The sequence below is a fragment of the Doryrhamphus excisus genome, chromosome 17 (genome assembly GCF_030265055.1).
Source record: "Doryrhamphus excisus isolate RoL2022-K1 chromosome 17, RoL_Dexc_1.0, whole genome shotgun sequence".
Lineage (NCBI taxonomy): Eukaryota > Metazoa > Chordata > Actinopteri > Syngnathiformes > Syngnathidae > Doryrhamphus > Doryrhamphus excisus.
In genome coordinates this window covers 16,932,986-16,959,266 of record NC_080482.1, presented here as the reverse complement: position 1 = coordinate 16,959,266, position 26,281 = coordinate 16,932,986, and the positions used below count along the sequence as shown (strand labels likewise).

At 39.8% G+C, this 26,281-nt stretch overlaps 1 protein-coding gene across 2 annotated transcripts; it reads left to right on the top strand.

Annotated features, from left to right (window-relative positions):
* Positions 1-1,356: 1,356 nt before the first annotated feature.
* phf1 (PHD finger protein 1) lies at positions 1,357-25,049 on the top strand. Of its 2 annotated transcripts, none has more exons than XM_058053255.1 (15): positions 1,357-1,732; positions 2,238-2,316; positions 2,419-2,500; positions 6,713-6,799; positions 8,007-8,101; positions 10,066-10,214; positions 10,291-10,386; positions 12,491-12,559; positions 12,648-12,771; positions 14,922-14,989; positions 15,227-15,358; positions 16,986-17,064; positions 18,745-18,860; positions 19,947-20,033; positions 21,167-25,049. In XM_058053255.1, exons 2-15 carry the CDS (start codon positions 2,239-2,241, stop codon positions 21,534-21,536), a joined length of 1,632 nt encoding a protein of 543 aa, XP_057909238.1. In that variant the 5' UTR covers positions 1,357-1,732; position 2,238; the 3' UTR covers positions 21,537-25,049. The 2 variants fall into 2 exon arrangements, with proteins under 2 accessions (XP_057909238.1, XP_057909237.1); XM_058053254.1 differs by having other exon boundaries at positions 2,216-2,316.
* The last annotated feature ends 1,232 nt before the right edge of the window (positions 25,050-26,281 follow it).

The following is a 26,281-nucleotide window of genomic DNA, read 5'->3' as shown; positions in this document are numbered from 1 at the left end:
ATTATTATTATAATGTTTATAATGTTATTATTATTAATAATAATAATAATAATTATTATATTATAATAATTTATAATATTAATAATAATAATAATAATAATTATTATTAAATGTATTAAACCCTTGTGAGGAAAAGCGGTAGAAAATGAATGAATGAATGAATGAATGAATGAAATACATAAATACATAATGGTTATTATTATTATTATTAATAATAATAATAAATAATAACATATAATAATAATAATTTTTATTATATAATAATAATAATATTTTTTATTATATAATAATAGTAATAATATTTTTTATTATATAATAATAATTTGTATCATATAATAATTATAATAATAATAAATTATTATTATTATTATTACAGTAGTGTAGGTAAACAGAAAGTGTAGGCTGGGGGCCATAAAAAATAATGATGATAATAATTATTATTATTATAATAATAATTATTATTATAATAATAATATTATTATTATTAATAATTATAATAATAATAATTATTATTATTATTATTATCGGACAACTGTCAATCCAAACATCGTCGTCATCACCATTTTGGACACATCAGCATGTGTACCTAATGTTATGACCCGCTAGTTGCATGGGCCGCTTGTGTTTGCTCGCCCCCTGGTGGTCACATGCTTGCAAAGCCCGCCACTTGAGATGGCACCAGGGGCCATTTTGAACCGCACGTGCGCATACACACTGGCTAGCTAGCTAGCTTTCTTGGGGACTCGAACAAATAAGACGGGGGGAGAAAAAAAACACAAAGACATGAAAATAAAATGGGAGTCTTTAGTGGGAGTGTGACTGGGAGTTTAACATTTTTGGAATTATTTTTATTTTTTTTGCTCGTGGAGTTACCTATCACCTCTGAATTATTATTATTAATATTTCATGTTTTCTTTGAAGCATTTCGCTGTGTTTAAAGAAAGATATAGATATGATATGAATATATGATATTAATAGGATGTGAAGGATTAGGACAATCATCCCTGCCTGTACAACTTTTACGCTCCACCCCATTCCCAATCCCAATCCCAATCCCACCATCATCATCATCATCATCATCATCCCCCGGTGACTGCAAACTACTTGGCTCGTGCCGGACCAATTAATGACGCTTCAACTCGCTAATTGGACCCTTAATTGGCGTGGACGCGCGTCATCGCCCCCATTAGCCCACCCCCCCTCCAGCCCCCACCCCACCAATTTAAGGTCAATCACTCAAGAGAGCGCACTGTGCCCCCTCCACCCCCCCTACTCCTCCTCCTCCTCCTCCATCAGTATCTCCCTCCCACTCTATCTGGGTGTTTTATGTCTGCGTCACAACAAGTCGCTCGGCGGAGAGAGGCAGGGGTGAGGATGGTGAGGATGGTGATGATGATGAAGATGGCGTCTCCGGCGGTTTGATACAGGAGAGGCAGCTCCCGCAGATATTAATATATATATATATTAATATCTATATTCCAAAAAAGGAGCATCGTTTGTGTTTTGTTGGAGGAGGACCGAGGAGCCGTGGCGTGCGTCTTCTTCCTCCATTCTCTTCCTCCTCGCTTTGACGGATTGATGACAGACAGGGGCGTGCGTCACGTGCGTCACGTGCATGCAGACTAAACACTTTGTTGGCGTGCAGCCGCGATCGAACGCCATGCAGCCTGCGTGACCCCCCCCCCCCCCCACACCCCCCCGACGGGAAGGAAGGAGTTCCACTTGACAGCAGGTATACCCTCCTCTTGCTTCTCTTCCGGCCGGATGCCACCTTGCTCTGCTTGCCCCCCCACCCGACCCCCCCCTTTCCGACACAGACTTCCTTTACGTCTGGAGTGGAACGGAAATAGACGGCTTGCACATTCAAGTTGCAAAGTGGCGCAAGTCATCTTTGCATGTATTGCAGCAGTCAGTGTGTGTGTGTGTGTGTGTGTGTGTGTGTGTTTGTGTGTGTGTGTGTGGTGGTGGCGCTATGCTCCTGTAATAAAAAAAAAAAATGGTGAGGGGGTAGGGGGGAGACATTTAACCCCCCACCCCCACCGTGAACTGATGTTGTCTTGGTCGTCTTGAGATCCAAGCCAGGAGAACAGCGGCGTTGTAAACACGCCCCCCACCACCACACACACACACACACACACACACACACACACACACACGTCATCCGTGGCAGCAAAGTGTTGAACGCATAAATCGGATTTCCATTTTCACACCACAGCTCGGCTGCGTCTCCTTCTCAGGATGGGGGGAGTCAGCGAAGGAGATGACGTCCTGGCGAGATGGAGTGATGGGCTCCTCTACCTGGGCAACGTGAAGAGGGTAAGTGCTTTTTTTTTTGTTTTTTTTTTTGCAAGGATGGGGGGGTGATTTCTCTTTGTAGGCTCCTGTCAATCACTGTGCCCCCCCCCTAAACCACCTCAGGTTGACGGAGTCAAGCAATGCTGTCTGGTCAGATTCGAGGACAACTCGGAGTTCTGGGTCCTGAGGAAAGACATCCATTCCTGTAAGTACAAGCCGTCTCCTCGCCGCCAAATAAGGACTTATTGATTAGCTAAATCCTTTGAAGTCCCACTTTGTTGTTAAATTAAAGACAGTGCAGTACAGGGGTCTCAAACACGCGGCCCGCGGGCCAAATGTGGCCCACAGGACACTAGTTTGAGGCCCCCGCCTTGATATGAAAGTTTAATGTTTAAGTTTGATATGGATGCTGTATGGTATCATGTACCCAGAAAAAATGATTACGTTTGATTCATGTTCATGTTAAAGGTTAAATAACTGTTAATAGTTATCCTCCCTATCCGTGTGGAAGTGGTAAGTTTTTGGCTATTTAAGTTGAAAGGAAATAACTTGAAGGCTACCGTTTAGGTGGCTAGCTCTCTAGTTTGCGAGTTAGCATGTGTCTCAAGACCCTGCAGTTGCGCAATATGTTGTAAATAAAAAGAGTATAAATGTGACTATAGTCGTGTTTTGTCATGTCTACAGGGCTCTAATAATGCTTTGTTCATTTTAATATGAAAAAAATCATTTGTCTACCCACCAACTATATGTGCTTTCTTAACTTTTTATTATTATTATTATTATTATATTTATTTATTACTGATTGATTGATTTTCTTTATTCTTGATTTGTTTATTTATTTTTCATCTTATTTTGTGTAGAAAAATAAAAACATGAATCAAACATAATATTTTTTTCTGGGTAAATGATACCATACAGCATCCATATCAAACTTGCGCGGGCCGCACTAACATTAAACTTTCATATCAAGGTGGGGGCCACAAACTAGTGTCCTGCGGGCCACATTTGGCCTTTGACTTAAGTGTTAATTTAGGCGATTTTCACTAAAATTCAACTTACGAGACATCGTAGGGACGGAACTCATTTGTCGCCCAAGAACCACCTGTAATCGAGTTTGTCAACAATCACAAAATAACCAAAGTCGTCCCTTGTGACATCGCAGTTCAAACATCGGGCCCTCACTTTATCGTCCCATCCACCCATTTTCTATGCCACTTATCCTCACTTGGGTCACGGGTATGCTGTAGAATAAGTATTTGAACGCATAAAATGGCTAAATAAACCAAAATATAAATATTCAAAAATATATATAATATAGTATCTAAAACTGTGTGCAGGTTAGCTGTGTAGAGAGTGGCCGACAGCAGCTCCTGTGTGAATGTTCACCGCATATGCGTTCTCATCTTGTTCATAAAGCTACTGAAGTGCATGGTTTGTCTTTCTTTAACCACAAAACGCAGCAGTAAAGTAGTATTCTACACTGGTCTCTCGGTGTCAGTAATGTTACAGAGCCAATGGTGCTAAGGAAGCACGCTGTCAACGCCAATGTGTGAGGCTACCTTATTTTCTATGATTATGTCTACTATATTGGATAGTACAAGCGTAAAGGTGACTATAGGGGTGTTATTTCAAAGCTGTCTCACTCTCGCTATTGGCCATTTTTGACTGATATTTTCTTGACTACTTTTTATGTTCTTCAGTAATCAGCAGTAGAACACAGGTAAGTTTCAGCAAAATATCGCTTCTCAACAAAAAATATGTTTGTGGAAAGATACATGTTAACCATAAGAGATTGTCCTTGAACCTAAATAAAACTAAAATCATGCTGTTTGCTAACAGCAGAAAGAACACGCACCAGCAAATACAAATATCACAATAGATGAAAATATGAGCTGGAAACCTCATATTACAAATATACAACATAAGGTGGACAGAAATATTTCAGTATTGAACAAAGCAAAACTTGTTCTCAATCAGAAATCACTCCACACTCTTTATTGCTCTCTGGTTCTACCATATCTTACTTATTGTGTGGGAAATAAAAAAAAAAAAAAATAAAAAAAATAAAAAAATAAAAATAAAAAATAAAAATAAAAATAAAAAATAAAAAATAAAAAATAAAAAATAAAAAATAAAAAAAATAAAAAATAAAAAAAAATAAAAAATAAAAAATTTAGCCATGTATATTTAGCCAAAATGTCACAACATAAACAACGCAAAACACAAACACCATTAACCATACTATGTACGTGCGCACTTGTGCGCGCATTAAAATTTCCCTTTGATGCATAACATCCTTTGCACAACACAGCGAGATGCCTTTTCGGTGCGATTTCTATTTGAGTGCAGACCGAGTTCTTATAAAATGCACTTCTGCCACCTTGTGGTCGTTTCTTCTGCTTAACACTGCATCAAACATGCGCTCTTCTATTGTAGAGTCATCAATGTAAAAGATGTACAAATACTTCTACTAGTGTTGAGATTGAGTATATACAGTGCCGGCAAAGCAAAATGTATTAAGGGAATTGAACGATGTTCCCTATAGGCTCATGAAGTTAGTGTGTCAATACACCTGTCTTTACAATCAGAGCTGAGAGGGACACTTAAGATTTTACGAGTGTATTAGATTGTCTTGTTTGGATTCATGGCTTGTGCTGCTTAGCATTAAACAAAGGGACCAAACAGTGGGTTCAATCCGTGCAGCTTTATCACGGCGTTACCCTTGACGCTTGACTTGCAGCTAAAAGGTAGAACACGTGACGCTAATGAGGCCTGTGTGCTACGTTCATGTGGATTGTTAAGACGGCCGTGTATTTCTGGAGGAGATAAGAAGGTGCTGGTGTGGATGTGAAGCACGGCGGTCGAGTGGTTAGCGCCCAGACCGACCTCACAGCTAGGAGACTAGGGTTCGATTCCACCCTCGGCCATCTCTGTGTGGAGTTTGCATGTTCTCCCCGTGCATGCGTGGGTTTTCTCTGGGTAACGATAACTCCGATAACTGACTTTATCTCCAAGGCCTCTATCGTGTAATGTCCCTCTCATGTACTCCTTCCTGATCCTATCCATCCTGGTCACTCCCAACCATCTCAGTCTGGCCGATAACTGACTTTATCTCCAAGGCCTCTATCGTGTAATGTCCCTCTCATGTACTCCTTCCTGATCCTATCCATCCTGGTCACTCCCAACCATCTCAGTCTGGCCGATAACTGACTTTATCTCCAAGGCCTCTATCATGTAATGTCCCTCTCATGTACTCTTTCCTGATCCTATCCATCCTGGTCACTCTCAATGAGAACCTCAGCATCCTCATCTCTGCTACCTCCAGTTCTGCTTCCTGTCTCTAGACCAAACAACATGGCTGGTCTCACCACAGTTTTGTATACCTTTCCTTTCATCTGAAACTCTTATATAAAATACAAATAAAGTTGTATGAAGTTGTCATTTTTGCATAATTTGGTAACAAGAAAGTTCTAATATTATGATTACAAACAAAATATTATGCAAATAAAGAATACAAAAAATGTACAAGAAGAAATATTTGTAAAATATATATATACACATGGGCAGCACAGCGGTCAAGTGGTTAGCGTAGACCTCACAGCTAGGAGACCAGGGTTCAATTCCACCCTCGGCCATCTCTGTGTGGAGTTTGCATGTTCTCCCCGTGCATGCGTGGGTTTTCTCCGGGTACTCCGGTTTCCTCCCACATTCCAAAAACATGCTAGGTTAATTAGCCACTCCAAATTGTCCATAGGTATGAATGTGAGTGTGAATGGTTGTTTGTCTATATGTGCCCTGTGATTGGCTGGCCACCAGTCCAGGGTGTACCCCGCCTCTCGCCCATAGACAGCTGGGATAGGCTCCAGCACCCCCGTGACCCTCGTGAGGAAAAAGCGGTAGAAAATGAATGAATGAATATTTTTCAAGTCAGGTTTTGTGTTTTTGTGCGCCAATTCAAGTCAGAACTGCCACTGGATGAATGAATGAATGAATGAGTTAACTCATAATTAATCGCAGATAGGAATACATTTTTATCTAAAATAAGTAGCGATGTAAATCTCTTTGTGGTCAATTTATTTATTAATATATATATATATAGGGCAGCACGGCGGTCGAGTGGTTAGCATGCAGACCTCACAGCTAGGAGGCCAGGGTTCAATTCCATCCTCAGCCATCTCTGTGTGGAGTTTGCATGTTTTCCCCGTACATGCTAGGTTAATTAGCCACTCCAAATTGTCCATAGGTATGAATGTGAGTGTGAATGGTTGTTTGTCTATATGTGCCCTGTGATTGGCTGGCTAAGCTCCAGCACCCCCGAGACCCTCGTGAGGAAAAAGCGGTAGAAAATAAATGAATGAATGACATTCACATTCTCTGTGTGCCACCCTAAACCGTGTCTTCTTCTTCTTCTTTCCAGTTGCAGCCGGAGTGGAAGAAGTTTGCTGTATTTGCGATGCTCCGCCCCTTAAAGAACCCCTCATAAATTGTCTGAAATGTCGGCACGGTAAGGAGGCGCACCTCATCATGCGTTGTCAACTTTCCTACACTGACCTTGAAGATGTGACTCTGTGCTGAAGGAAAATAAACAACGCCGTGTCATAAATGATCTATGCACCCCCCCCCTCCTCGCTTTACTATGAGGGAAGTGAATGAGATCTATTTGGGGGTGAAAAACACTTGAGTAGAAAGATATGAGGTGTGACGGCAGAATCTCGATTCACGTGGGGTTGATAGTTTCCCAAAACGTGCTCGGCCGCACACTACCCATGATACACTGCACTGCCGCTTTGAAGACAAACCTAAGCACAATAAAGCATGAAAAAGAAACCGTTTTTGCTGTGGTAGATTTCAGTTCGAAAGATGCCAAGGAAACCTATCAACGTGTACGTGTTACCTGCCAAGTGTGATGAAAAGTGATCCCATCCGAGACGCATCCGCTATTGTGGGACCTACCAAAAAACGACCATCTGGGATTTTAACTTAAGCCCCGCCTTTTTCTTGCACATTATGACTGTACTGTCGCTGTCATTTCAATCAATTACATACAAGGCGACCTGCGATGAAATGCGACGTCCTCCCAGAAAACGTCAATCTGAGGTTTTAATGTCATTTTCCTCCTGCGCTGCGGGTTCTGTTCCTTTACCGTCCGTCATTGGCTGACTTGGTAGTTCGTGTTCATGCAGTCATTGGTCAGTCTACGTGTAAACCGGTCAAAATAAACATTATACAGCAGATACAATTTTGTTAGCGCTGAGGCTAAGAGGTATGTGGAGGCTAGTCTGCTCACGTTAGACTGCAAAAAATGCGGCATGTGTGGGGTCGCCATGGTGACAAATGTGGGGCTTTTCATTTCTGAGCGAACCATCAACCATCAAACGACTCCATATTGTTGCACGAAGGTGAACATATTTATGTTTCCTGAGTCTATTACCGATTTGTGAGCGGCAGCGTGCACTGGCAGGAAACAACAGTATTCAAACATGGCTGCCGTCAGCCGTTTTTTGGGGTGGAAATAAGCCGATAAAGAGACTTCCTGCTCCCGGGACGCAAAATAGTGTCGTAAAAGGATGCGGCGCGGTGCGGCTGGAACAGCAGCGGCAGCAGCAGGGCACTAAACAAGGAGCCAGCCGCTCGCTCCGCCATTATTGTCACTCAGGCTGTCTGTCAAGCAAAATGCCAATGAAACGCTCTGCCTCTCGCTCCCGTTGCAGGTTATCATGCCGAGTGCCACACGCCAACCATCGAGCCGGAAGCTGACAGCGATTCCTGGATATGTCGGCAGTGTGTCTTTGCCGTCGCCACCAAGGTCGGGCTGCTAATCTTGCAACGTCATTTTGCAGGAAGCGAATGGCACAGCAGCGCATTTTCATATATCAGTATTGACATTGATAGAGATGGATATTATATATTGTGTCTCAGGCTTCATTAGTACTCATTAATGACACTTACTCATAGGATTTATTTTTTCCATTTGGGCAGGCCAACAAAAAAACAGCAACACTGTTGTTATCATGGTCATTTTTTCATGTAAATTGAGGGATCAAAAGCGGTATCCGCCAAAAATATCGGCCCAAGCAAAATCGTCCATCGGCTAAGGGTGATGGAAAAAAATCGGCATCGGCCCCCCAAATAAATATATCAGTCGATCCCTAGTGTTTAAATTTCAATAAATATTTGTTTAAACATGAGACCCGTAATATTTATTATCATGGTCATTTTATCATGTAAATTGAGGGATCAAAAGCAGTATCGGCCACAAATATCGGCCCAAGCAAAATCGGCAAATCGGCTAAGGGTGATGGAAAAAAATCGGTATCGGCCCCAAAAAAACATATCGGTCGATCCCTAGTGTTTACATTTCAATAAATATTTGTTAAAATATGAGACCTGTAATATTTATTATCATGGTCATTTTTTCTTGTAAATTGAGGGATCAAAAGCAGTATCGGCTACAAATATTGGCACAAGCAAAATCGGCTAAGGGTGATGGAAAAAAATCCGTATTGGCATCGGCCCCCAAAAAAACATATCGGTCGATCCCTAGTGTTTACATTTCAATAAATATTTGTTTAAACATGAGACCCGTAATATTTGTTATCATGGTCATTTTATCATGTAAATTGAGGGATCAAAAGCAGTATCGGCCACAAATATCGGCACAAGCAAAATCGGCCATCGGTTAAGGGTGATGGAAAAAAATCGGTATCGGCATCGGCCCCAAAAAAAACATATGGGTCGATCCCTAGTGTTTACATTTCAATAAATAATTGTTTAAACATGAGACCCGTAATATTTATTATCATGGTCATTTTATCATGTAAATTGAGGGATCAAAAGCAGTATCGGCCAAAAATATTGGCACAAGCAAAATCGTCCATCGGCTAAGGGTGATAGAAAAAAATCGGCATCGGCCCCCCAAAAAAACCATATCGGTCGATCCCTAGTGTTTACATTTCAATAAATATTTGTTTAAACATGAGACCTGTAATATTTATTATCACGGTCATTTTTGTCATGTAAATTGAGGGATCAAAAGCAGTATCGGCCACAAATATCAGCCCAAGCAAAATCGGCAAATCGGCTAAGGGTGATGGAAAAAAATTGGTATCGGCATCGGCCCCCAAAAAAACATATGGGTGGATCCCTAGTGTTTACATATCAATAAATATTTGTTTAAACATGAGACCCGTAATATTTATTATCATGGTCATTTTATCATGTAAATTGAGGGATCAAAAGCAGTATCGGCTTTTTGATATTTTTGATATTCGGCATATCGGTCGATCCCTAGTGTTTACATTTCAATAAATATTTGTTTAAACATGAGACCCGTAATATTTATTATCATGGTCATTTTTTCATGTAAATTGAGGGATCAAAAGCCGTATCAGCCAAAAATATCGGCACAAGCAAAATCGGCCATCGGCTAAGGGTGATGGAAAAAAATCGGCATGGGCGTGTCGATCCCTAGTATCGGCACTGGTATCAGATCTACATTGCGTCTGATGAACCATGGTCAGTTAATCGACGTGAAACTGAAAAACGATATTCCAGTGAGGAGCAGTACATTTAAAGCCCATCAATCATAGATGCTCCAGATCTGTAGCTTTATTTATTTATTAATTATCAATAGGCGGCGCCATCCTCCACAGCTGACCCGACGGCAGCAGCAGACTAATAGCATATCCTCTCTTTGACGTGACAGCGATGCGACGGGGTCCCACAGACACACGGACCCCTAAGTCCTGTCCTCAAACTGTGTTTTTGCAGAGAGGCGGCGCCATTAAACGCGGCCGATTCGCCCGACTCATGCAGTTCATGAAGCTGAGGCTCCCCTACCAGCTGACGTCGCTGGACTGGGACGCGCAGCATCTGTCCAATCAGCAGCAGTGTTACTGTTACTGTGCCGGACCCGGAGAGTGAGTGACATCATAGAGTTTGGAATCAAAGGTGTTGGAAATAGAATTCCCAAGTTGTTTTTTTTTTGCACTGCAGGTGGAACCTGAAGATGCTGCAATGTGGAAGTTGTGGTCAGTGGTTCCATGAGGCCTGCACTCAGTGTCTAACCAAGCCTCTACTATATGGGGACAGGTACATGGCACTCCACTTCTAAACGGAATTTTATATCGCATAACATTAGTATTGAAAAAATATACACAATAAGATACTTCTGTTAAAATAATACATGGATATAATTAGTCCTAAAAAGCACGTTTGAAAGGCGCTTGTAAAGAAATTATTACTATTATATTGCTAAATTATCAGGGCTGCACGGCGGTCGAGTGGTTAGCACGCAGACCTCACAGCTAGGGTGGACCCCGCCTCCCGCCCGAAGACAGCTGGGATAGGCTCCAGCACCCCCCGCGACCCTCGTGAGGAAAAAGCGGTAGAAAATGAATGAATGAATAATAATGGCTTTGCTCGTGCTTAATAAAACATATCCATCCATAAAGTTAGGATTGTCATTAGCCAGCTGGGTTTAATAGCCGCCATGACACCGTGTCATTACCGAAGCCATTATCGGGGACAGGGACTTGTCATCGGATTTAGATTGACAGTGAGGGACGGCTGCCTTGCTACAACATCTGCTGAGCAGGTGGATGCAGGAAGAGTGAAGGCTGCGTTCCCAAATGGAATAGTAAACATGCCTTTTCTGAGCTTCACCCCCCCCCCCCCTTCCCGAAATGACCTTCAGCTAACACATGCATATAGAAAGACTGCATGCAGCACAATGCTGTTACCATGTCAACTGAAATTACCTACTTAATAGTTGAAATGGAAGGAAAGCATCATGCTGGGGGGACTACAATCTCAATGCTAAAATACTACTATTACTACTATTACTACTATTACTACTGTGTTTTCATTCAAGGATATCAAAACAATGACATACTGTAAATTATTCCTACTGGTGTAATTGTGGTCTAATGGTCTAATTCTTCAACAACTTGTGAAGGACAACATTCCTCCAAATACAATGCGTCAGTACTATTATCTGATGAATTATCAGCATATATTGATATATGATATCATTATGGCCGTTTTTTCATTTTACATGGGGCAAGTTGGGGCAAGTAGTTCTCACCTTAACCCTTGTATTATGTTACGGGTCAATTTGACCCGTTTCAGTTTTTGTGTTGACCAAAGTACTTTTTATCCTTTCTGTTTCTTCATGAAATTTTGTGACTTTTCCTCATCTAGGGTCATTAACACAAAAACTGAAACGGGTCAAATTGACCCGTAACATAATACAAGGTTAACTAGCATGATTTGTTAACAAATCAGTTTTTGTGTTAATGACCCTAGATGAGGAAAAGTCACAAAATTTCATGAAAAAAAAGAAAGGATAACCAGTACTTTGGTCAACACAAAAACTGAAACGGGTCAAATTGACCCGTAACATAATACAAGGTTAACTAGCATGATTTGTTAACAAATCAGTTTTTGTGTTAATGACCCTAGATGAGGAAAAGTCACAAAATTTCATGAAGAAAAAGAAAGGATAACCAGTACTTTGGTCAACACAAAAACTGAAAACGGGTCAAATTGACCCGTAACATAATACAAGGGTTAACAAATCATGCTAGTTAACCTTGTATTATGTTACGGGTCAATTTGACCCGTTTCAGTTTTTGTGTTAATGACCCTAGATGAGGAAAAGTCACAAAATTTCATGAAGAAAAAGAAAGGATAACCAGTACTTTGGTCAACACAAAAACTGAAACGGGTCAAATTGACCCGTAACATAATACAAGGGTTAACAAATCATGCTAGTTAACCTTGTATTATGTTACGGGTCAATTTGACCCGTTTCAGTTTTTGTGTTAATGACCCTAGATGAGGAAAAGTCACAAAATTTCATGAAGAAAAAGAAAGGATAACCAGTACTTTGGTCAACACAAAAACTGAAACGGGTCAAATTGACCCGTAACATAATACAAGGTTAACTAGCATGATTTGTTAACAAATCAGTTTTTGTGTTAATGACCCTAGATGAGGAAAAGTCACAAAATTTCATGGAGAAAAAGAAAGGATAACGAGTACTTTGGTCAACACAAAAACTGAAACGGGTCAAATTGACCCGTAACATAATACAAGGGTTAAGGATTCCCCATGGGCAAGTTATTTTTGGTTTTAATGTAGAGCCCCGTGTAGTTTTGGTTGTGATTCTGTGTTTCCTGTGCATCTGTTTTAGGTTTTATCAGTTCCAGTGTTCCGTGTGTACAAAGGGCCCGGAGACGGTCAAAAGACTCCCTATGACCTGGTGAAAAAACTTCTTTCACTTCTTTCACCGCGTTAGTTCCGGCTTGCTATTATGTCCCGCTATGTCATTTTCTTTATTTGCATTGCAGGGTGGATTTGGCTCATTTGGTGCTATACCACCTCTCCCTGTGCTGCAAGAGAAAGTACTTTGATTTTGACCATGAAATCTTGTCCTTCACCAACGAGAACTGGGACTCGTTGCTTCTGGGCGCGGTACTAAGAACCCCCCTCCTCTTTAAAGCACTATGATGAAATGATGTGAAATGCTGCTGGGCTTTTTTGCAACTGAGACTTGAAGCCTATTAACTATCATTAAAGTTGAATTCAAAGCATTCTAAAAGTGCAAAATGGACACGGGCTTGAAAGAAAAGAGGCGCGAGGAGATGACTGCATGGCGTATTTGCTAATGAGGTTTTTGATGAACAATCAAACAAAAGCCACGTTTTCACCCAGCAGTACAGTTCGGTACAGTTTCGATGTACTGCCCGTTTGTGTTCTCACACTACAATGTCAAACCTTATTTTTTTTTAAACTTGTTTTTATCTACGTCACAATCTGTTCCTTCTTAGCATGGCTTGTATCGCAATGGCTGAGTTTATTTCGCAAAAAAAAAAAAGAGTAGAAAGTGTCATGACACATTCATATCGGAAACACGATTGATTCTGCACATGCGCGAGAACGAGTACGTCATTTCCTTTTTTTTTTTTACAATGCCGCGATGTACTTTTTTTTTTTTGACCAAAAATGGTCAATAACCATACATGTTAAATGTAATATATTGGGGGGTTATTTTCATAATCACTCTTGTTAAAATAATTGACCAGCATTTCTATTGACTTTATTCACCAAAAGTGACCCTCTGTAATGGTAATGGTAATGGTAATGGTTTGATTTCATTTGAACATGCATCAGATTCCAATTGAGTGCATCCCATAATCAGTTCCCAGTTCCACATGTCCAAAAGGAGTAGGAAGAAGCAAAGCTTATTAAATCCTACCCCTCCATCTGGTACTTTTACAATCACTAACCGTTACATTTGTTCACTTCCTGCTTTCAATAATACAGTTTAAGTTTTTTAAATTGTATTTTTTTCAAACACATTCACATAATATTTAGACTTCCATTAGAAGTTTTTTCTGCAACCTAACTTTCCAACAAATGACAATCGTTTTCTTTTGTTTCTCATTATATTAAGACTTTAAACAGTGCTTAACTTCTTTTTACACTTTTGTGACAAGTAAAAGTTAAAAAATGCCTTGCCTGAGGCACATTTAGTATTTTTTCACATATTTATGTAACGTTAAGTATTTGTCATTGTGCTTTAGTGTTTTTTTCATGAAACTATTAGAAATCCTATTACAAAACACTTTTGTGACAAATAATAATGAAAAAAATTACATATTTAATTACATATTTAAGTCATGTTAAGCCTTTGTTATTGTGTTTTAGTGCTTATTTTGCTAAACTATTATGGTAATGGTTTTATTTCATTTGAACATGCATCAGATTCCAATTGAGTGCATCCCATAATCAGTTCCCAGTTCCACATGTCCAAAAGGAGTAGGAAGAAGCAAAGCTTATTAAATCCTACCCCTCCATCTGGTACTTCTACAATCACTAACTGTTACATTTGTTCACTTCCTGCTTTCCTAATATGATTTAAGTATTTTTTAATTAAAGTTAATTGAATTTAATTTAATCACGTAGCAAAGTACTGGGTGATATGAGCATCCAATGCCATAATGTGTACCATAGTGCGTGTCAATATAGTGATATATATAGCACATCATGACTGGTTCAAGACTCTTCATCCTTGGATTTAGCAAACATCAACTGCTTGTATTGTTTCTTGAATTGGCTCATCGTTGTGCATTGTTTGATTTCCTTACTCAATCCATTCCATAGTTTGATTCCACATACTGAAATGCTATGGCTAGCATAACGTAGTCCTAGCATAGAAGTGTTTCAAATGTACTTCTTCCCTGAGATCATATTTCTCCTCTCTTGTAGAGAAGTATTGGATGAGGCTTTTTGTTTCAAAACTACTAACCGTTTTCTGTGGAATACTCTTTGGAAAAGATGGCAAACATTGTGGTTGTACCCTCCGATTGTGGTCAAAGATCTCATGTTTTCATTCCTCGCTCTAGGCTTCTCGTGGGCAAAAAACACGTACAAGTTGATTTACAAGTTGCTAATCAAATTGCCACTAGTTATTGAACACATAAACAGTGAACATCTAAATGTACTGGATTGGTTTTGGTCCTAAATAAGCGCATGCAGTGTTTATGGAAGGAGTCTGCTCTGTATGTTTGTCTTATTTTGTAAAAATGCGTTGATTTTTTTTTCCGATGTTGGCATTTCAGCTCTCCGACACGCCGAGGCAAGACCGCTGCCACAGCCTCCTCAACGCACTCAACTCCCACAAGGACAGGTGAGACATCGAATCAACATGTACACATGTACTTAGACTTTATTTAGGCTGTCATCATTGGATGTTGTTGATTTATATGAAAACAGTCTCATTTCTTATGCTCTAATTATGTACACAAGAGGTGATGCTTTAATTGAGTATGTTTTGGTTTGCGGCTTAAAATTGATGAATAGCTCCTAAAGCTCACTGTGACTTCATTTACATGCCGTTTTTTCCTCCCCCTGTGATGTCGCATAGATTCGTCTCCGGTAAGGAGATCAAGAAGAAAAAGTGTCTTTTCGGGCTTCAGGTACGAGCTCCGCCGCCACTGACGTCCGACTCGTCACCACTCATCACCGAGCCGCCAATCAACATCTCGCATCGCAGAAGGTCAGAGTAATGTCCTTAATGTCCTTCCCACTGGCATATTTAATAGAGGAATTCTAGGAATACAACTTTTATACTTCGATTTACTTATCTTTGGACTGCCACCATCAGGCCAAAGTACTGCAGTAGTTGATTGCGGTACCACACTTGGATTGTTATATTATTAAATACATGACAAGCAATCGGCTTACTCGTGGGATTGCGAGGGTAGTGGGTGAATGCCGCTTGTCTTTTGTTATGCATTTATGACACTTTTACTTCTTAGCTGATGGGATCATACCCCAGAATGAGAAATTACTGCCACCAATGGAAATCTGGTATATGCGATTATCCTGACAGGACGCACAGGTTATGAAAGGGTTCTGTTCCTAGCCTGTGATGCAAATCCAGTTTTGATGCAAGTCAAACCTACACTTAGACTGAGCCTAAATCAACTCCTAAGTCACTCACACCAGGGCTCTGCATTAAAAACGACTAAATTAAACTCCTAAATTAAAGCTTTTGTAGTTGTGAGTGTTAGGTGCTATGTGATATGTGGTTTCTTAAGTTTTTATTATTTGCCGTTTTATTATTATTTTTAGTATTATTATATTTATTTATTTATTGCTGATTGATTGATTTTCTTTATTCTTGATTTGTTTATTTATTTTTCATCTTATTTTGTGTAGAAAAATAAAAAGTAAGATATTTGAGAACAGTGGAATGTTTTATCAGAGCTTTTCTTGTAGAAAATTGGAACCAAAGCGAAGTTTTAAAAATGTTTTCGTTTGTCAAATGCGTTTTTTGTTTTTTTTGGAAAACCTGATGCGGCCCAGTCTCACCCAGACCCGAGCTCCAGTGGCCCCCAAGTAAATTGAGTTTGAGACCCCTGGTCTACTCGATATTACTGTTGTTGATGTTATGCTTGCTCAGCTATTAGCTAACTGTCATTAGCAAACTGTAGCTAGCTAATGTTAGCCACAGTAGAAGCAATGAGCACTAAATACCTATAAATATGACTATAAATCATTCAAATGACAAAGACAAAACCGCAAATTTGCTAGTAATATGTAATAGGAGTATAAATACCAACAAAAACATAAAGATCACCTGAGAGTTCTTGAGCTGCAGTCTTTGCTGACCTCAAATCTCCATGGCAACCATTGAACTGTTCACCACTTTATTCCACTAAAACAGATGTATGGTGGCACCCCTAAATAATCATGGATTGGAAATATATTTTATATGTGTTGTTTCTACATATATTGGAACACTTAAGTACCCAGTCATATCAAAATTCAATAATTGTGTTTTTGATGCACCCTAATATACACCTATACAGGTAATACCGTAAGTCGCATAGGTAGGATGCCATTTTTGTTTGCAGGTGCCTTTTCCAGTATGTAGTGTTCTAGTGCACATTGTGTTTAATTTTGTCCGGCTATGGGCCGCAATTTGGACACTGTAGAGGCTATTTGTGATGTATCCAGGAGATAAAGGTCTGGTTTGATATTAATTATCAGGTAAATAAATGAGCTTGCTAAGACTGTCATAGAGAAAATACTCCCTTAGACCGTTCTACTTAGCGTTATAGCTTTATAATCCGTGTCTTCGTAGCATTCATGTTTATTTCTGTTTCCATCCATGTCAGCCCGCTGTCGCTACCCTGCCAGAGGAGGTCGGTGGGACCAGAGTCTCGTAAATCAAAGCGTCGCATCATGGAGACACAGGTCAGTGCCTCTGCTTTCCAAATAAACTGTCAATCAGTCAAGCGCTGCTCCTTTTACAGTCTTTGCGAGTCGCGACTAAACCCCAGTGAGGTTCGGTGTGTCTACACATTCCTGAAGTGCATTGTATCATCAAACGTATCATTTAAACCAGGGGTCTCAAACACGCGGCCCGCGGGCCAAATGTGGCCCGCAGGACACTAGTTTGAGGCCCCCCGCCTTGATATGAAAGTTTAATGTTTAAGTTTGATATGGATGCTGTATGGTATCATGTACCCAGAAAAAATGATTACGTTTGATTCATGTTCATGTTAAAGGTTAAATAACTGTTAATAGTTATCCTCCCTATCCGTGTGGAAGTGGTAAGTTTTTGGCTATTTAAGTTGAAAGGAAATAACTTGAAGGCTACCGTTGAGGTCGCTAGCTCTCTAGTTTGCGAGTTAGCATGTGTCTCAAGACCCTGCAGTTGCGCAATATGTTGTAAATAAAAAGAGTATAAATGTGACTATAGTCGTGTTTTGTCATGTCTACAGGGCTCTAATAATGATTTGTTCATTTTAATCTGAAAAAAATCATTTGTCTACCCACCAACTATATGTGTTTTCTTAACTTTTTATTATTTGCCCTTTTATTATTATTATTATATTTATTTATTTATTACTGATTGATTGATTTTCTTTATTCTTGATTTGTTTATTTATTTTTCATCTTATTTTGTGCAGAAAAATAAAAAGTAAGATATTTGAGAACAGTGGAATGTTTTATCAGAGCTTTTCTTGTAGAAAATTGGAACCAAAGCGAAGTTTTTAAATTTTTTTTGTTTTTAATAAATGCGTTTTTTTTTTGGAAAACCTGATGCGGGCCAGTCTCCCCCAGACCCGAGCTCTAGTGGCCCCTAAGTAAATTGAGTTTGAGACCCCTGATTTAAACGGTGCAGGAAAAACCTGCTCACGTGTCTTGTCAACATCTGTGCAGCACCGGCGTCGCATTTATCACGATCATCAAACCCAATTCCCGGGAGATCACGTTGAAGCCACATATGGCGGTGTCTATTTTTACTCAAGTATTCTTAACGCCTGATGCATGATGTCCTCCCACACGGCGCTGATTGTGCACAACATACAGTAATCCTGCAACAATGCGCACTCTGTTGTGTTCATTGTGTTGTGTATCTCGGAGGAAAGTGTTGCTTTAAGCGAGACGGGCTGGGATGGCTTCCAAGTGCACTTTATGTTTGATTACAGTTTAGCCAGGTGGTGTTGGCACCTTGACAACGCAGCGGCCACATGTCTCATTCATTTAAAAGTGCAAAGGCGGCCCAATAATAATAATAATAATAATAATAATAATAATAATAATAATAATAATAATAATAAGTGTGTGCTAAAAGTAATACTAGCAAAGGGAGCGACACTGGGACATATTGCAGCTACATTCCGGGTCTGATTGTATTCTGATGGGTTTGTGTTGCTGCTGTGTCAGATAAGCCGCCCTCTGGCAATGCATGAATATATATATATATATCTGGGAATATGTGTACGCAAACATGTCGTGCTGTATGGAGCTCATTGTGGAGATTGAACCGGGGTGGCGGAGTGGCGGAGTGCACACGCAGCTCTCTGTCTGGGCTTGATTGACTCCTGTGATGATGCCGTGTGATCTGTGTGTGTCTCCTGTGTCAAGGCTTGTCCGCCCCCGGTTTCATCCAAGCCTATTGAGCTGCTGCCCTGTTGCCATGGCTACATGGGAGGGGATGGCCTATACACCCCCGGGAAGTCAGAGGAGGAGCTGAACCTGAGGTGACGGATGCTGTTGGCATGTTGTTGTTGTTGTTGTTTTAACTGACTGATGGGGTGGCAGGATGGTTGAAGGGTCATTAGAACAGTTTGGGGGTCATTGTTTACTTTTTGGATGAATATATAGCAATTGAAACTTGGGTGGAGGGGCAGCCATTTTTGCTGCTTGTGTAATTAAAGACACCCCTAGAAATATTTGACCCATAAGGACCTCCGTACAAAATAAATACCTACACTATTCTGTCCAGTATTATTTGGCAAATTGGATTTTACTGAATATTTGAAGGCTGCACAGTGGTTGAGTGGTTAGCGCGCAGACCTCACAGCTAGGAGACCAGGGTTCAATTCCACACTCGGCCATCTCTGTGTGGAGTTTGCATGTTCTCCCCGTGCACGCGTGCATTCCAAAAACATGCTAGGCTAATTAGCCACTCCAAATTGTCCATAGGTATGAATGTGAGTGTGAATGGTTGTTTGTCTATATGTGCCCTGTGATTGGCTGGCCACCAGTCCGGGGTGTACCCTGCCTCTCACCTGAAGACAGCTGAGATAGGCTCCAGCACCCCCGCGACCCTCGTGAGGATAAGCCGTAGAAAATGAATAAATGAATGTGTTCTCCTCCTATTTTGTGTGGAAGTGGTAACTTTTTTGCTTCTTATTTTGTCTTTCCCCACCCTCGGCCATCTCTGTGTGGAGTTTGCATGTTCTCCCCGTGCATGCGTGGGTTTTCTCCGGGTACTCCGGTTTCCTCCCACATTCCAAAAACATGCTAGGTTAATTAGCCACTCCAAATTGTCCATAGGTATGAATGTGAGTGTGAATGGTTGTTTGTCTATATGTGCCCTGTGATTGGCTGGCAACCCCTGCCTCTCGCCCGAAGACTGGGATAGGCTCCAGCACCCCCCGTGACCCTCGTGAGGAAAAGCGGTAGAAAATGAATGAATGAATTTTTTTGACAAAAGGGACTTTTTCAACGAGGATATATTCCAGATGACCGCCCAATTTTTACTGACTAGCTTCGATGGGGTGTTTGTCATTGAGCTTTAAATGCGCAACGAGTTTAACTTCCGCTTGTTATTTTTCTCCCAGCTCTGCCCCAAAGCGGATGTATGCTCTGTACCACACCACCTACAATGGAACCAGTTCACTCTCCAGGGGCCTCCATCACTATAACAGGTTTTTGCTCTTCTGTCCTCCATGATACATGAGCGGAGATGATATATCCATTTACAGTACATTATATATGAATCTGTGGAGCCTTTAGAATATTCATGCTAAAGACCAAGCAGTCTAGTCGGGTTTGCCGAAATCCAACCCGCTGATTACACTCAACAACAATATAAACACAACACTTTTGTTTCAGATCTTTCCTGAACTCAACTCAAAGATCTACAAAAAGCTGCAAAATGTTGACTGTATTTACGATACGAGGCACCCATAGCCCTGGTAAAGGGTGCGCCAAAATGGAAAATGAATATTTTGGTACGATTAAAACTGCTGTACTGAACTGATCCAAACAGTAGAATTAACACTAAACATAACATAAATAAGTTATCAGTAAAATCAGATAATGTTCAATTTATAATATAATGTTGTGATAGAATTACTTTTTTCACAGTTTTTTTTTACTTTTTTTGCAGTGAGAGTGTTGCAGAGTGCAATAGTTACTTTTATTAGTAACTAGGTACTTTTGTAGTGGAGTAACTCAGTTACTTTGTTTGAGAAGTAACTAGTAACTATAATTACTTTTCTAATGTAACATAAGTAAAATCAGATATAATGTTCAATATATAATGTTGTGATAGAATTACTTTTTTCACAGTTTTTTTTTTACTTCTTTCGCAGTGAGAGTGTTGCAGAGTGCAATAGTTACTTTTATTAGTAACTAGTTACTTTTGTAGTGGAGTAACTCAGTTACTTTGTTTGAGAAGTAACTAGTAACTATAATTACTTTTCTAATGTAACATGCCATAAGTTATCAGTAAAATCAGATATAATGTTCAATATATATTATGTTGTGATATAATTACTTTTTTCAGTTTTTTTTTTTTTTTACTTTTTTCGCAGTGAGAGTGTTGCAGAGTGACAAGGGAGGGGGTGAGATAACCAAATAAGCAATGAGGATTGGCTCAGGGCAATAGTTACTTTTACTGGTAACTAGTTACTTTTGTAGTGGAGTAACTCTGTTACTTTTTTGGAGAAGCAGTAACTATAATTACTTTTCTTTTTAGAAAATGGTGTCAAGTCACCATGGTGTCAGTACCGCACCGCTTCATGAAAATATTTTTTAATTCCTTTGGTTCTCCTAGCGTGGACGACACCTGCAGAATACCGCCCCCCTGCTTCCCGTACCCCCTCAACTCCAGTGACAGTCTCCACCGCCAGCACCTCCACCCGCACCACCACAACCACCAGCACCAACCGGGACACAAGCAGCCGGAGCCCATCCACCTACGAGACCTGCCCCCTTACCAGGCAACCGCCGGTGGAGGGGGCGGCGTGACCGGGGGAGGAGTAGGAGGAGTAGGAGGAGGCGGTATCGGCGTTGGAGGGGGTGACGGTGGGACTGTGGCCCGGAGCTGGGGCGGAGGTGAGGCGGTGAGAATCTTGGCCAGGCGGGTGACACTGGAAGGGAAGGTGCAGTACCTTGTGGAGTGGGACAACGTGAACTTGTACTGAGCGTGAGGAGGACTCGGACTGTTTTGTAGTAAGAAAGCGGTGCCATTGTTTGGGATACAAACACATTGAAAAGAGGAACAAAAAAACCAACATCACACACACATCCAAATCCAGGTTGCTCTCATTGTGTCATCTCGGCCCCACATCGTTATAACATCACTACTCTTGACTAAATGTTCCTCTTGCTGGTGTTTCTGATATTTGTACTGTTAACTTTGGAATATGCCTTTGCATCAGCCATCTTTTAAAATGAGAAGACACATTTAAACCTCCAGCTGCTTGACGTCCCGTCCAAGGGAGAACTGTACCACCTAAAACTGCATCAGTGGGCATCAGTGAGCTTCAAGTCAAAGGCCTTTGAGTGTCAAGTGTTTGCCCCCTTCCTGCTTTCTTATTGTTTTGCATGTTTGTCACACTGAAATGTTTCAGATCATCAAAAAAAACATCAATTTTAGTCAATGACAATACAACTGCACACAACATGCGGCTTCTAAATCAGGGGTCTCAAACTCAATTTACCTGGGGGCCACTGGAGCTAGGGTCTGGGCAAGGCTGGGCTGCATCAGGTTTTCCAAAAAAAACCCCAACACATTTATTAAAAACTGAAAAATATACAAACATTTTCAGTGCTTTGGTTCTGATTTTCTACAATAAAAGCTCTGCTAAAACATTCCACTGTTCTCAAATATCTTAATTTTTATTTTTCTACACAAAATAAGATGAAAAATAAATAAACAAATCAAGAATAAAGAAAATCAATCAATCAGTAATAAATAAATATAATAATAATAATAAAAAGTTAAGGAAGCACATATAGTTGGTGGGTAGACAAATGATTTTTTTCATATTAAAATGAACAAAGCATTATTAGAGCCCTGTAGACATGACAAAACACGACTATAGTCACATTTATACTCTTTTTATTTACAACATATTGCGCAACTGCAGGGTCTCGAGACACATGCTAACTCGCAAACTAGAGAGCTAGCCACCTAAACGGTAGCCTTCAAGTTATTTCCTTTCAACTTAAATAGCCAAAAACTTACCACTTCCACACGGATAGGGAGGATAACTATTAACAGTTATTTAACCTTTAACATGAACATGAATCAAACGTAATCATTTTTTCTGGGTACATGATACCATACAGCATCCATATCAAACATTAAACTTTCATATCAAGGCGGGGGCCTCAAACTAGTGTCCTGCGGGCCACATTTGGCCCGGGGGCCGCGTGTTTGAGACCCCTGTTCTAAATTAAACATTTTATTAGAGAAGAAAATCCAAACCTACATGGTTTGCGTGGGGAAAAAGTGATTGCCCCCCCCCCCGTCCGTTAAAATATATCTCAGATTGCGACTTATCAGTCCTGAAGAGGTTATAAAGCGAACCACAGTGAAAACCATTATCCACAAAATGTTGAAAAGATGGAACCCAAAATGACCCCAAGAGCACAGCGACAACTCATCCAAGAGGTCACAAAAGACCCCATGACAACATCCAAAGAACTTCCAAAGAACCAAAACCACTTATAAACAAAAATGACATTAAGGCTGGGATTAATTTTGCCGGCTCTTATCGGCCGATGACCTTTGGGAAATTACTCTTTTTGGAACGTGTGCGTCCCATTACGTCTGGCCTAAAAGTAACACCGCATTTCAGATAAAGAACATCATAGCAACAGTAAAATATGGTGGTGGTAGTGTGATGGTCCGGGGCTGTTTTGCTGCTTCAGGACCTGGAAGACTTGCTGTGATAAACGGAAACCCAAATGACCTTAAAAAGCGCTTCATGCTGGAAAAGCCTCCGTTGTGGCTGAATGACAACAATTCTGCAAAGTGAGCCAAAATTCTTCCACAGTCTTTCATTTAAAAACTGCATTTTGTGTTCAGTCGCCGTGTCATTGACTAATATCCAGTTGATGATTTGAAACATTTAAGTGTGATAAACTTTTATATGTTTAAAAAAAAAAATCAGGTCAGGGTCAAACACTTTTTCACACCATTTTATTGTTAAATTTCCACTGCTCAGATGCATAGTCTTTTATAGTCGATTAATAAAATATTAAGTAGTAAAGCAACATTGAAAAAATATATTTTTTCAATTAACGACAAGTCACCTGGAGGTTTACATAAATGTTCTCATTGAAGTACTTCATTAAGAAATTGTAGATGACTAATATTTGCTAGATTTTTTTCATACATCATTTTTAATTCAGTCTAATGTACGTCTCAGTAATTTTTTATCGGTCAAGTTATACAGCAGCCACATTATATTATCGTTTATTACACATTATTACCACCCCCCCTTCCCCTTTAAATTTGTTTATTATTTGCGGCTGTGGGTTGGACAGTTGACCAATCAGACAGCAGCAGTGAATACATTCCAAATTCGTAAACAAATATTTCACTCTGGGGGAAAGTGTACATTTTAAATTACATTTTTTCATATTTGTACTGTTTTGCTGTCCTGTTAAGTTGAAAGGTTGTCGCCTTTTTACTCCATTTTACTCCATTACGCCATTAGAGGGTCTAATGTTCAATTTTTCCAATACATATTGTGTTACGTTTGTATTTGCTGTGGCTACGTCACCTTCCGTTGCCAAACAGGCTAACTAAACCAATGGAGGGCCATTTTCTTTTAATTGGCCCTTGGCACATTGTGCAAAAAAAATAATTCATTATAAATGAGATATACACTAACTTGCTTTGCCACCAAAGTGAAGATGTGAATGTTTTGTCCAGGTAGCTTAGCATATATTTACCTTCTGTACACTGGATTGGATTTGGCCTCATTAGTAAACAAATGTATCAAAGTGGTCTCCCTGAATGCTTCCGTTTCTCTGTTTGCGTTACCGGGTGGAACATTTGGACATTTGGACACCCCTGGTAATAGGTTTGAAAAACATGTCCACATTATAGAATTAAAATGTCTTTTTAGAGTAAATTTGCTACCTAATGTTCTCAAGTACTGTTTATCTCCTCCTATGTTTCTCATGTTCGAAATAGAAGTGTGGGAGTTTTTATATTTTAGACATTTTTGAGCAAAGTAACTAGACTCAGAGTTTATATTTTATACAAAAGGTTTATTTCAGCACTCAAGTGTTTTCTTTGGCTCCTTCATCACTGGCTGCTCATCAAATAAGGGGGGGAACTCTGATTAGCCAATCCCAATGTTGCATTACATCCCCTGAAGTGACTTTGACTGTCTTCTATTAGAAAGGGAAATGGGCAATGGTGATGAATGTATTTTATGTATTTTCTATGGTATGCTTGTACCCGTCAATTGCTCGTTTTAGGTTGTTCTCTGGACAGACAGTTTTAACAACAAAGTTGGAGGAAAGAAAGATTTTTATTTATTTTTTTATTTTTGTGATCGGCACTTTGGTGTATTTTTTAATTTGTATTTTTTTGTTCTTTCAAGAAATTATGTTTCTATTTGTCTTCTCAGCGCTGACGCCACTGACATATGTAACAAGAATAATAAATGTTTCACCTCTAAATGTTTTTTTGCACATTTATTATCTCTCTTTCCCTTGCAAATTTACCCACTGAGGGACGAATAAAGGCATATCTATATATACACATACACATACATATAAATACACCGCATACATATACATATATCGCATACATATACACACATACATATACACACACACACACATATATATTTAATATACATACATATATATTTAAGTGTTTTTGATGATGAACCACAGCTAGAAATGGTGCAATCAAAATGAGCTACTTATAAAATGATTGTATGCATAAATAAAACATGTGAGAAGTTCCAAGTGTCACATTCCCAAATAGACCGAAGCAAGTACTGTGGCCGTACCCCACCAATGAACTAATAAACCATGTTAGCGAGTCTGATAAAGATGAGCAATGAAGAGGCTGCCAGTGTGTCCTTTAGGAGAGATTAACTACTGTATATATTTTTGGCAGCACATTTACAACAGCTGCCAATACCAAAGACAGATGTTAAATTGTGGGAAAGCAGTTACAATAAGTTTTCCAAATGAATACCAGATGCCAAGTCCTGATGCCAAAGATTGAATGTATCGTCTCTTCAGTCTTACTTCAGTAATATGGTTTATGTACAGTTGTTTTTTTGGTTTCCCATTATTTATAATCCCAATTCAGCAGTGATTTTAAATGCATTTTTATTATCCTAATTTGTAATTTTCACTCAATGTTTCTTTGCCTACTATTTAACTACCAGTTGTATTTGTCATCAATTGGACATTTCACTCCAAGCTGTAAAATGTGTTGCTACTTTTGACCACAGAGTGGCGACCACATTCAATATTTGTACCAAAGCCTGTGCTGCATTCCAAATCCCTCCAAACATTACGACGTCGTTAGGTTTGACAAGCAGACATAAAATCCATGATGTTTTGAATTAAGTATATAAGTATATATCCAGTCTTAATTTTAAGTCTAATAGTATTGGTACTAATGTACACTTACACTTCATGTTGGTTTTACCTTTTGAAGCTCAGTTTCCCCATGTTCCCGGAAGGCAACACCAGAAAATGACGCCATTTTGGCTCCTTCCATTCTCCCGTCAGGTGCACTTCCGGTGTCCGGTCAGGCGTCAAAACGTGGCCAACAACCTGTAGCAAAGTGTATTAGCTTGTTTGCTAACATTAACAAATCTCTTATCCAGGCCACCAGTCCAACCGGAAGTAGCGATATGCTGGTTTCAACAGGTCTCAAATGGCCACAGCACGTGATAGA

Excerpts from the sequence above, each read along its gene's own strand:
- phf1 (XM_058053255.1), top strand. The coding sequence starts at position 2,239 with ATGGGGGGAGTCAGCGAAGGAGATGACGTCCTGGCGAGATGGAGTGAT. Across the intron at positions 10,387-12,490 it reads CCTCTACTATATGGGGACAG|GTTTTATCAGTTCCAGTGTT; the intron begins GTACATGGCACT and ends CATCTGTTTTAG. Across the intron at positions 18,861-19,946 it reads GAGGAGGAGCTGAACCTGAG|CTCTGCCCCAAAGCGGATGT; the intron begins GTGACGGATGCT and ends TTTTTCTCCCAG.